We start from the raw sequence: 13,186 nt of genomic DNA on the forward strand, positions 1-13,186 counted from the left end.
CTGTCCGATGTGTGCATCGTACTGGCTTGGTTGTAAATCGCATCCATTGCACGCCACGGTTAGCTTACGACCAAGACGTACAGAGCAGTTCGGACCCGGAAACGACTCGGTCGGTGAATTTCACGTAGCTCGCATCGTACTTGCTCGCTCGTACAGCTGTACGAGTCGGCCGGAAAACACTCGTACGGGTACCTCCCTTGTCTCCCTTTCTTGCTCACATAACCAGAAATACCACAGAATTCCATTGGCTGGTACGCTGGCAAGCAGGTCATGCCCCCTCCATAATGTCCACACAAATTGGTATTTAAAAAAAAAAAAATCCAGTTTGTTACGGTTTTTAATTTATTGTGTGTATAATATATATATATATATATATATATATATATATATATATATACACACATATATATGTATACTTATTAAATTACAAAAAAACAGTAACTTATAATTTAAATTACAATTATTTTAAGTTTTACATTTTATATGTGTAAATAAACAAACACACATAAATATATTTAATTTACATTATATTACCGCTCCATGTTAATATATTTAATGGTTCATATATATATTTACATATATATCTTAAAAAATGATGTTTTACTGTACATTTTTAGATATTAGTGAAAAACAATATTTTGTTTCGATATTTCGGTAATTTACATTCAGGTATAGGAAAGCAACATTTTTGTGCTTGATATTTTTTACACGATATTTTATTACCACGATAATAAAGGTTTCAATATTTTGTCAGTGGATCTCTTGTGTGCATATGTGCCAAGACAACTATACGATATTAAGCTATCTTGAAGTAGAGTATAACAAAATATTCATTACAAATTGCACTCATATCATAATTTGTAAAACGTTAGACAATCTAGTATGCACCAGACAAATGCACACACTATTGGTTGGAACGGAACAATAAAAATGTTGCGAGTTTGCCTGGGAAAGGAATCATTGGATTTACACAGCAAGCCCGAGCCAGGAAGGCCATTCCCTTGCTAACTGGTCCACGTATTAGAGTTACCGTGCAGCAAGTAGCTGGGGAATCGGTGGCCATTTCTTTAGGGTAGATGGAGAGAAAAGCAAAAGACAAGTGGAGAAAGAAATATTATTTGGGTATCAGTATAGGCTTACCTGGCAGCCTCCCTGGTAGAGATCACATCTGGGGACAAAAACAAACACAGCTCTCCAACAACCATGATGCTTACTTCCTGCACATATAATCCATCAGTTTGTGTATGAGTTTGTCACCCCAGACTCTTCTGATGCGCTGTGTTGTCCCAGTACTTGCTAAACTAACTACATAATTTGCTACTTTCTATTAACCTGCTACTTTCTTTCTCAGAAAATTAAAAAAACTCTTCCCAGAGTGGGAGAGGACCCCCTCTTAAACAGGTCACCTGTGACAACACTTGCAGTTAAATGGAATAAAATGCTTGCTAGTTTGCCCTACACGTGGTTTACATTTTTTTAATTCAGAAAGAAAGGTAGGATTGACTGACCGACACCATTTCGAGGAAGGAACCGCCCGGCCATAGGTCGGCGGTTTCGACAACCCATTAGGATGTGACGGCATCACAAATTTCAACTTCTCAATGGGAGCTTTTGTGGCGGGGCAAAACCACCTGCAGCACAAGCTCCCATTAAAAAAATTGAAGTTTGTAAACATCCTTGCACTGTGTGGCAGGCATATCACAGTGCCTGCCACATGGTGCAGGGGTGTTTAGGGGGGCACCATCGGTGCCCCCAGGCCCAAATGCAGATTGGGCAAGGGGGCCCTGCTAGGGGGGCCCAAAGTCAGTTCACGACAGCCAATCCATGTTGGAAAGGCCGACATGGACTGGCTGTCGGAAACCAACATCATAATCCCGACGGCTAAAACGCTGTCTTTAAGGGATTATGTGCGCTTTACGACTGGACAACGGGCTCCTGAAACCTGTCGGAACCGTGTTGGATTCTCGCGCTGGTTTAAACTCGGACCACCATCATCATAATACGGCGGTTGGACTTTAAACCTACCATGTCAGTCGGAAAGCCTCTGACCTGCAATCTGAGGCTTTCTGACCGAAATCGTAACTAGGCCCTTTATTTTCAAGTATTGGCTACCTGCGCATTTTTATTAGCCCTGGGCCGCACTCACAGAGCTTCACTCTGCAGAATTCTGTGGAGTTACAAAAAAACTCCATCATATTCCGTGGAATTCTACAAATGGGGGAAATAGGTATGTCACACTTCTCTTGCTGCGATTCAGTCAGAGGGCGCAGTTTCTCGAGTTGATTTTGCTGCCACAAGTAGATGTTCTAGTTGAGCGGCAGCTTTCCGACCATGAACGGTCATGACCACACCCAATGCCCTCGGTTGATAAATCTTCCTGGGTGACCTCCTTGCAACCAAAAATCATGCAAGATGACATCATTTCTTGCTTGAACTTGCCAACTTTTTGTTTTTGAGCCACGCACAAGAAACAACTACGCCACGCGGCAGTTGGCGGAATGTGGCCAAAAACTCCGCGATGGCCAAAATTCCACCAATTCTGCCAACGGAGCAGAAAAGGTTGCCTACCCCTGATTTTTATCTGCCCAGAACTATATGTCAGAGAACAGTAAGGTCTAAAACAAAATAATAAAATAAAACAGGAAACATAATTCAAACTGTAGGATAGTCATTTTCAAAACCGTTCAACTATTGCTGAAACAAGGTCCAGCCCTCCGGTGAGTACTCACCTGAGACTGCATGCACTTGGAACATTAATTGTGCAATTACTTTAAAGGGGCCGCATGTCTACTCGTCAGGGGCTAATGCACTGCGTTTATCGTTAAAACATTGATTTTGTGGAACAATGAACTGGCTAGTTGTTATAAGCATATAATAGTGTACGGCACACACCTTCTTAAGTACTTGCAACATTAATGCATTTTAAACAAGCATTATTTCAATTTTTAGGTGTTCCATAATATCTTTCTCAACTGGACAGATTGTCATGTACTTGATTTTTAAAGCAGTTTCAGGCACATCATTATGCCCAGTGTGAGGTCCCAAGCATTTTGCCTTGAGCTTAATTGTACAATTTCTGTTACCAGCCACGATGTACAGCTCTTAACATGATTGTTTCAAATTCTGCAGCTGTAGGCGTAAAGACATTAGACTAGACCAAGTGTTTTTTTGAACGGTCAGGACAGTAACAAACAAGTCGGATGTTTGACAGCCAGCATATCCCGCTCAGTGTATTTCATTGTGCAATTCTATTACTGGCTAGTGTGAATTGTTCTCTAGGTCAACTGTAATGAGGGTACCTCTCATACTGAATTAAGGTAAATTGATGGTCATACAATCCGAGTAAAGATAACTTGAGCAAATATGTCATGTCGCTGGGACATGACATATTTGCCAGATGTCAATTTACAGTTGGCCAGAATGAGCTGTATGTCAGAATACCTTTGACAAATATATTACCTGACATAAATATTTTGTCCTAAGTATTTAAAGTATAGTCTCATTGAGTGTAGATTTTATGTTAATATCTCCAATAGGGTGGTGTTTTGTAAACAATATTTAGGACACTATTTTCTGAGAAGATATTTAATTCATGATTTTCTCGTATGATACAGCCAGAATTGCATTAAAATGCACCAGTTCAGGATACACTGAGTGCAGGTCAAAGGTCAGGTGGTGTTACTTCCGAAAATGTCATTTGGTCAAAGGTGATGTGATGTTGCTCTCAATGATGCTATCAAAGGTTGAAGGCTATGTGATGTTGCTACCTCTACTCCTGGAATTACATGAGCACCAGTCACGTTACAGACGGACACATTCATTTCTGGTAGGCACAGGGAGATTTAGTGATTTACTCAGAGTCACAGGATGTTGAGCGTCCCTGCCGAGACTTGAACCTGGTTCCCCAGCTTCGAGGTCGACCTCTCTAGCTTTTAGGCCGCATCCTTGAAGAACACTTACAAATAGAAGTGTCTGCCATCTTGACTTGGGAAAGAAATTAGGAAGAAATTGGAGCTGTCACTTATAATAATTTATAGATTTATAAAGTGCTGTTGCAAAGTCTTCCTGTGCCCTGGGTACCCCCATTTTTTGCTGTACTGGCGGTAACTGCCTCCGATTGCCCCTGGGCTCTGTTAACCAGGCCAAGGGCCAGTGCTATGGTGAAAACACACACACACACACTTTAGGGAACATTAGGTTGTATGGTACCTACCCCTATGATTGGCACGACCTACCCTACAGGCCCCTAGTACATAATTGGGCTGGGGGATTAAAACTACCTTTAAGCCCATTTTATAAAATAGGGCATGGTGGTTTAGAGGCCAGCAGCCCTTTCAGCTGAGAGCCTAAGCTTAGTTTAAATGCAGCCTTTTTATAATGTAAATTGTGCCCAAACTCAACTTAGGTGGTAGAGGCACTTTCAAATGGATACACTACAATATTTTGACATATGAGGTACCCCCAGGGTCTCCTTTAGGTGTCCCAGGGGTTTGCACGAACCAGCTCCTCCACGCTGACTGCGCCTGCTGCACAATCTGGAACAACAGCCTTGTGGACCTAACTGGCTTCAAAAGTAATAAAGGGTGGACTCTCTGCAAGCTACAGTATAACAGAGCTCACCTGGACGACCATCACCACCAAGAATCCCCAGCCTAGAGTGCTTTCAGTGGATTTGTAAGGTTTTGTTCAAGTGGATTGTGAGAACTGGAGTCCCAAACTTTCAAGGACCATCTTGGAGATTCCTGACCCTTGCATTGTGTTTTGGACACTTTGGACCCCCCAGAGGAACAGAAGACGTTCCAGAGGTTTGGAGTCATTTAGAGCAACTTTTGAAAAAAAAACATAAGTTGACAGACTCAACCTGGAGAGCCAATTTGCCGATCCCCAATCGCGAGCTAGCCTGTCCGGCTGGTTCGTCCTGCTGAAAAGCTCTGGAGGTTCAACTTCCAGAGTTTGACTGGGAGCTCCCTGGAAAGTAAGCCAGCGAACCCTCACTATGTGAAGAGCATTGAGAGACTGCGGCAGAAAAAGCTCCAGAAAAGTTTGTACGTCAGAAGGTAAAAACTTGACCAGCTTTACTATGAGAGTCAAGCTGCCCATGTTCAACCGCTGGCCAGCCTGGATCCATGGTTCGCCTGGCTTTGGCGGTCCGACTTCCAGAGTTTGACTGGGAGCTCATCGAAAGTCAAGTCTGCAACCCCTCACCGAACCAAGACTGCTGAAGAGCTTCAAGGGACCCCGGCAGAAAAAGCTCCAGAAAAGTTTCTAAGTCAGAAGGTAAAAACGTTGACTGAGGCTTCCCGCGAGAGGTAGCCGCGCAGGGCTCAAGAGTGGTGAGCCTGAAACTTGCAGTGGGGGAGACTTCAAAGGGAGGCCTTTCAAGTGCATGGAGTTTCTGTCCTTCCTGCCCTGGCTCCAGACTCACTGTAGGGGGGTAAGCAGCCATTCTTGTTGGGACAGGACACAGCCTGTAGGTGTGAGTGCTCCTCCCTCCCATCCTGCCCAGGATGGCCCATCTGGAGATGGATGACCCATCAGTCACACCTAAGCTCCCTTTGTGTGGCTGTCTACGGGGAATGCACAAAGCCCACCTGTCACCCACCCCAGATGTGTATTCAGAGACAGACAAAAGGCACCAAATGGCTAACGTAAGAAAATGCCAACTTTCTAAAAGAGGCCTTTTCAGAATTGCAATTTAAAATCCAACTTCACCATTAAATTATGATTTCAGAAACACCAAACTTGAAGGTCTTATCTCTTCCCAATTGGATATTACACTTGTAAGATGTAATCAGGTAATCCAGTTGTTATTATATGAGAGAGATATGCTTTGCAGAAGTGAAAAACAAATGTAAGAGTTTTTCACTACTAGGACATGTAAAACTTAAAAGTACATATCTTGGGGTGACTTATATGTTTTAAAAGGGAGGTTTTGGGCCCGGCAATAGTGTTAATGTGTCTGGTCGACATGACACTTTAAAACTGAACACACATACTCTGCAGTGGCAGGCCTGGGCCATATTTAAAAGGCTTTTTAAGAGAGTAGCACAATCAGCGCTGCAGGCCCACTGGTAGCATTTCATTCACCCACCCTGGGCACATGCAATGCAACTTGCTAGGGACGTATAAGTAAATTAAATTGTAGATAAGCCAATGTTACCATGCTTAGAGCAGAGAGCACATGCACTTTGGCACTGGTTAGGAATGGTAAAGAGCCCAGAGTCCTGAAGCCTGCAAAAACGAATTCAGCGAATAAGGGGAGGAGGAAAGCAAAAGGTTTCAGGTGACCCTTCAGAAAGGGCCATTTCTAGCACATAGGTTTGCAATGAGGGAAGGTATATCGATTTGATAAAGGAGAGAGGCAGAGAAAGTATTGAAGTACAAAATCACTACGGAATTGGTTGGACTCAAAGAAGACCGGATCTAGTTTGACTGGTTGCTCCAATCTTAACTGATAAATGTATGTTTGAGACTGATTTGAATTAGGAAACCCACATCTCAGTGGGACAATAAGAAATCAATTTGTACATTTTCGAGTTGCTCTGATTTCATTACCTGCTTTACTGCATTCACTTTGTCTGGTGCCAGCTTAAATAGTTCATCAAAGGCATCTGCTCCTATGATAAAAAGCAATCGTTTTTAACAGTTAACCTGTAATCTTGAGTTACATATGTCATAAAGTGGGAGGCACTAACCTGTACTTCTAAAATGGTGCAATTTTAATGCATTAATATTTTAACCAGGGAACCAAGGACAAATCAATTATGAAATTAATTTGAGTATAACACCCTGCTAAACCTTCCTAACTAGGTCAAGTGAGGCGGTACTTTCACAGCACCCGTGCTTATTGGTATGTTGCTCAATGGCCAATTACCAACTGAAGCATAACTAAAAAGTGCTGTTTTATTTTAAAAATGCAATGATTAATTTTGAAATTCTTATTACATATACGGTTTACTATACTTCTTATGCTATTTTACGGTCCATATTTGACAAGACACAATAAGGACTAGGTGAATATATATTTTAATGGCCACTGGTTAAATAATAAAGGCCTCACTCTGAGTGTCCAATGTTTTATCGTGCTAAGTCTACCCCACTGAAGTTCCTGGTAAGGGGGGTTAAGTCTGCTTGTTGGACATGACATTCTCTTGAGGCGTCTCGAATGCAGCGGCATCACGGGCACTGTACTGAAGTGGATTACCTCCTTCCTGGTTTCGCGGAGACAGGTGGTTACCTTGGGCTCGTTCCTTTCTGCAGAGCGCGCCATCACGGCAGGAGTCCCTCAGGGATCTTCCCTGAGCCCGTTACTCTTCAATGTGTATATGGCTCCCCTCATCACCTTGATCAATTCATTTGGAATTGAGGTTATGTCATATGCAGATGACACCCAAATAATTGTCTCCTTGGAGAATGACTCTATGCAGGCGGAAATACATTTCAAACTATGTTTGACTGCTGTCCTCCAATGGATGCGAAATAATCATTTGAAGTGTAACACGGATATGACTGAGATTCTCCCGATAGGGTCGGATGTCTCTTTTCAGCCGTCTAGATGGTGGCCTGAGGGAGCAGCCCCTCCTCCTGAGGTTGCGAAGATTGCCAGGAACCTAGGAGTCCAATTCGACAATTCCCTCTGTTTCCTTCCCCATGTCAAAATGGTTGCAGGCACATGTTTTACTCTAATTAAATCTTTAAAAAAAATGTTTAAGTTTCTTCCCCTGTCCGCAAGAAAGTCCGTAACAGTGGCCTTGATACTTTCTCGTATCGACTACTACAACGGCCTCTTAGCTGGAGCCAATAAATCAGTTCTTAAGAAGCTCCAGGTGGTGCAGCATGCTGCAGTCCGCCTGGTGCTCAAGCTCCCTAGAAAGGCCTCAGCCTCGGCTGCTTTGAATGCTCTCCATTGGCTCCCGATTCCGAAAAGAATCCTTTTCAAAATTCTTCTGGTCACATATAGGGCAAAGATGAATATTGGCCCTAAATTCCTGTCTGCACGTTTTACTCCGTATACCACTTCTAGAGTGCTCAGATCATCCTAAGCTAACCTTCTTAAAGTACCGCACTTCAAATACAAGTCTAAGGAGCAAGAACCCTGGCCTTCTTGGGCGCCAGAGCTTGGAATAAACTCCCAGCTCAGATCAAACTGAGCAACTCAGAACTTACATTCAGGAAGCAACTTAAAACCTGGATCTATGACATCTCGGAGGTCTGCTGTCTTGCTCTGATTTAAATCTATTCTCAACATCTTACCATTCTGGTCTCCTTCATCGACGTTTGACAATAGCGCCAAGATACTCCTTGCGGAGTGATAGCAGCGCTCTATAAGTACAATCTCATATCACTAGGATTACAGGTAAGAACCATGAGATTCTCCTGAGAAATGAGCAGTTACCGGGTGAACCAGTAATTCCAACTCTGACTCCACCAGCAATCACTTATTTTGCCTCAGAGTTTCACCAGGAGATTAAAGTTATTTTTAGACACCAAAGCCCCTGGTTGAAACATAACACATATACTATGTCCCTGAGGCTCTTTTAATTCAAAGGAGGTAGCTAACTGTCTTTACCAGCCCCATTGGATTTAAGACGCTACTCATAAATTGTGCGATATAGGTAAATGTACATGCATGTCTGCAGATCCCTGCTGTAAGTGGATAGAGGAAATGTGTGTATGTTTACATCCATCCACGTGCTAGAGTAAAAACCAATTTAAAAAGGGTTTGCAGGGCAAACAACTACTCCTAACGGATATGTATAATCAAGTTGTGGTAGAAGCATCAGGGCTAGAGGACTATGTCAATAGATTACGATGACTAGTCAAAATGTAATTTGGGAAAAAATGTCACCTCTACATCAGAACTGCCATATCTCAACAAATCAAGTTATCCATTGTACTTTTTTCATAGCAGCACCATCACTTCTCACCATGATTACTATATCATCTAGAGATTAAACTAGCACTTCTACACCAAGACACAATGCTGTTAAAGGACAGTGTTGATATTTTTCACCAGACTAACACCACTACTAATGAGCAGTACAGGCACTGGTCGCCATTAATTTTCTGGAAGAGTACTGACACTTCCTGCAATGCCGCTTCACTTTTAATGGACAGCACATGCACCCTCATGCTTTATTAGCAAGCAGATATTTTGCCTCTCAGTAATTGGAACTGAGGTGCTAGGACACTAATGAGAAATAGCAGCACCCACCACTAACTTCCCAAAGACCTCACACTCCACAGTAATTCTCAATTACTACTTGTTTACATTATAAGACTGGAAGCTTGCAAACACTGTAGATTCTACACAGGCACTTCATTGGTCAAGCACAAATATTTTTCATACTTACTCGATGGAGACTTTGGTTGACATTCTTCTCTGAAGACAAAAAGAAACATTTGTTAGAGACCTTCTAACAGACTCTCCTCTCATTAGAAAAGAAGAACTTCACACCTACTCAAAGCAAAATAACTGTGAATGGATTCCTTAGAGATGAAGGGGTAATCAATATCTGGTGTATGTATTAAAATATGTGAGGTGCATTGCACAATCTACAAACTCAAATGTCTGAAGGGGTTTAGGAAAGCCCACAACCGATTTGCATGATTACAGTGAGATGAGAAGATAAATAACTCAATGTAGATTCAAGATGCTCAGTGAAGGGTCTAAAGAGGACAACAGATGTGCAAGGTAAATTTAGAATGCTTTTCCAGTTGTTAAGTGGTCTGCCAAAGGGCTGGGGACTACTCATAATGTTGTCAGGACACAGGTGGAGCTGTCTGAAACTAATTATGATGGGAAGCTGCAGGTGGCAGTGGAAAAATTCCATCTTGAAGAAGCGTGGAGAGAAAATCCTCTCCCACCTTGATCTACATGTCATGCGAGGGCCAGGGTGTGCTGAGGCCTATGAAGATATCAGTGCTTCATTCTTTCATTGAAATATTGAAGTACTAAAATGCATGCTGTGCAAACACTTTTAATCTAAGTTTCTCTCATTATCATGTATTAGTCACCAGCCCTATCTTTAAAAAACAGGAAGAATTTCATTCACAACGATATTTCCAACTATCTTGTATTTGCTTATTATTTTATCGAGAACCAATGGTTCTCTCTAGTGTTGGATCAAGTCCAAGACTGTTTTGTTAAAATAGCAGTGTTAGGCTGAGAAAGCAGCATGTGATGACCCCAGCCGCAGACCTTCTGGAACACTTTCTCCACCTTCACAAAACTGTTAAACGTAAGGAGGTCTATTGCACCACAAAATCAGGATATTTCTAAGTGTTTTCAACTGCCAGTTGTATACTTCTCACAAAATACTTCATTTTAATCGCAGAACACTCATGGTGTAGAACGGTACAAAACTATTATTATTCAATGTAAAATTGTCATGACTAAAAATAGTTTATAAGGTCCCTCAACCATAAGGGAAAGCACTAAGGGCCAAATTTACCAATTGTTTGTGTGTTTTCAGATGGGCCCCATTTGTGACTGCAAAAAGGCATTTTGGTATCTATGAAACCGAAACATGTTACCAAACCCCAGTTTGGGTTTACTACCAATGCTGATTTGGTATTTGGAAGGGGCGATTTTACAGTGTCCCTTCCATATGCCGAATAGCAATGATATGTATCCATGTTTCACAATTGAATTCTGGTTGCAAAACATTAATTCTTTACTGACTACAAACATGTAGTGGAAACCCATTGGAAAATAGTGGAGGGATCTCTTTGGGATCCCTTCCCCTTTGTAATTGTAAAAAAAAGTTTGTTTGAGAGCAGGCAGTGGTCGACGGTACTACTGAAACTTTTAAAATAAACCAAAACAAAAAGTTTTCTTTGTAAATGCAGTTCTATTTCCTTTAAGGAAAACAGACTGCATTAAAAAAAAAAGATTGCTTTATAAAAAAGCAATCACAAACATGGTGATTTCCTGACCACAGCAGGCCACCATCCCTGTGATGGCTGCGACTCAGAGTGGGTCTCAATTTATGCCCTACTTCATTAAATATTCATGAGGAAGGTCGAATTGCTTTCTACTACACATTGGTAATTTGCAAACTGACTTATTAGTATATAGGACGGTTCGAAAATTACCTCTGGATGCAAATATATTAGTCACAAATTGTGAGCAGTGTTTTGTGACCTGGTCTTAGTACCGCTGGCCTTAAGTTATCAATTTATAAGCACAATGGCGGTGGTAGATCATCCTGTTCAAATAAAACTCTGAAATTATCATGTTACTTAATTCATCAATATCATAATAATTCTCAATGGTCACTAGATTAAATTATACACTAAAAATAGTATATGGAATCTCAATAATCCGGTGCTGGGTGACAAATATGCAAGTACGTGTGTGCATTTATTAATTTATTTATATTCCTTTGTCCTAATAGTATATATATATATATATATCTATATATATATAGATATAGATATATATATATATATATACATATGCCACGAACCTCGCCTTGGATATCTTCTACAGAAGAAAACAAGCGTAGACCCAGGTTTGGTGCAATTGTATTTATTTTAACACACCACCAGCCGCCATGAGGTGTTTCGGCAGATCCCTGCCTTGATCACATGACAACATTGCCTCGTGTATACTCCTTTTAAAGTGACAGTGCAATTACTCGGTGCTGGACATAGAAAACATACTCAGTGATTACATGCCTCAATGCATATACATATCATTGGATTAAATACAATATGCTTTATATAATTTTTCGAAAAATAAAAAGGCATTTCTTTCAGAGCATACCAAAGAAAATTGTTATTTGGTTGCTATGAGATAAAAACTTTTTATAGCATAAATGCATTATTTTCAATTGCCTCAATCCGAACTATGCGGAGACCGATGTAATCGATAAATTCAAAAAAGGAGTAAAAAGAATAAAAATATTAATACGTGAAGTACAATGAATTATACAGTATAAAGTAGATTTGTGTACCCGTGCCCCTGGTTATAAAGTGCAAGTGGGTAAAAAAAAAAAAAAACATCATATCCATTGCCTTAAATAGTGAAATCCAATTACATTTTCATTTGGTATTACTATTAGGCGATATGACATGTGCAAACGACAGCATGTGCAAAATTGAGTTTTTTATTGGGTCAATTCCTTAAAGAGCTTTTGTATATTTAAGACAAAAAGATTCCCACAATCATAAATATATTCATGAATAGGTAAATAAATAGTTCATAAATAAATACATATAAAATCCCTAAATATAAATATAATTCATTTGTCCTAAAAGCCATAAATACATTTTCGAATGTTAAAAAGAATTTTGTTCCATTCGAAAAAAACTCTTATAAAACAGACATCTGATAGTGAAAAAAATTGCAAAATTACTGGGACATATTTCTTATATCAAATATTGATGACATTAGCTATCTATGAAAGTGTATGTATTTAAAACCAGTTTTCCTCTTCAAATTGCTTCACATAAAGGAAGGCCTCAATATTTAAAGATATGTGTACAGATCCTCGCTCATGTTGAGCCCCCCTGGTTGTTTGGTGTCAAGCTCAAGGATATAATGGGTCTCTAATCTTCTTAGCTTCCCTTCTCTATCTCCACCTCTTCTTTGTATAGAAACAGTATCAATGACATAATACCTAAGATGTTTTAAATTGCTGTTGTGGTGTTCTTTGAAATGCCACGCTACCGGGTAATTAGGGTCATTATTAATAATCGCCCTAATGTGCTGTAAAACCTGTTTGTGTGCTGCTAGCTTTGTGCTCCTAATATATGCCAGCTTGCAGCTGCATTCTAAGACATACACCGCAAATTCGGTCTTGCATGTAAGATGGAATTTAATCATTTGGGGCTTGTCACTAAAGGCGGTCAAATATGATGTTCTATTGTCTCCATAGCCACATGCCTTACAATTAGAACATTTAAAGAACCCCTTTCTCGCAGTTAACCACCCTTCTCCATCCTTATGTTCCGTACTACTTTTAACCAGAACATTGGCCATGGACACTGATTTCCTATATGTGATTGAGGGAAATCTAGGGAGGGAACTGCCTATGATGGGATCTTTGACTATGGGTCAATTGCCCTGAATGATTTTGCACAATTGTTGTTCCTGTCTAGAAAATGTCAAGATCAGTCTTACTGGTTCTGTGGAAGCTGTAGGATTTGTATCATACATTTTTTGAGACCTGTCCCTGTA

At 40.6% G+C, this 13,186-nt stretch overlaps 1 protein-coding gene across 2 annotated transcripts in view; it reads right to left on the reverse strand.

Annotated features, from left to right (window-relative positions):
- PARVG (parvin gamma) overlaps positions 1-13,186 on the reverse strand; it is a 282,942-nt gene that overhangs the window by 68,236 nt on the left and 201,520 nt on the right. For both annotated transcript variants that reach the window (XM_085652454.1, XM_085652453.1), the window contains exons 8-9: positions 9,354-9,382; positions 6,556-6,617 (exon numbers count right to left, since the gene is read on the reverse strand). In XM_085652454.1, the coding sequence (XP_085508580.1) occupies positions 6,556-6,617; positions 9,354-9,382 (91 nt within the window). The remainder of the gene's footprint in view (positions 1-6,555; positions 6,618-9,353; positions 9,383-13,186) is intronic.

The sequence above is a fragment of the Triturus cristatus genome, chromosome 4_1 (genome assembly GCF_964204655.1).
Source record: "Triturus cristatus chromosome 4_1, aTriCri1.1, whole genome shotgun sequence".
Lineage (NCBI taxonomy): Eukaryota > Metazoa > Chordata > Amphibia > Caudata > Salamandridae > Triturus > Triturus cristatus.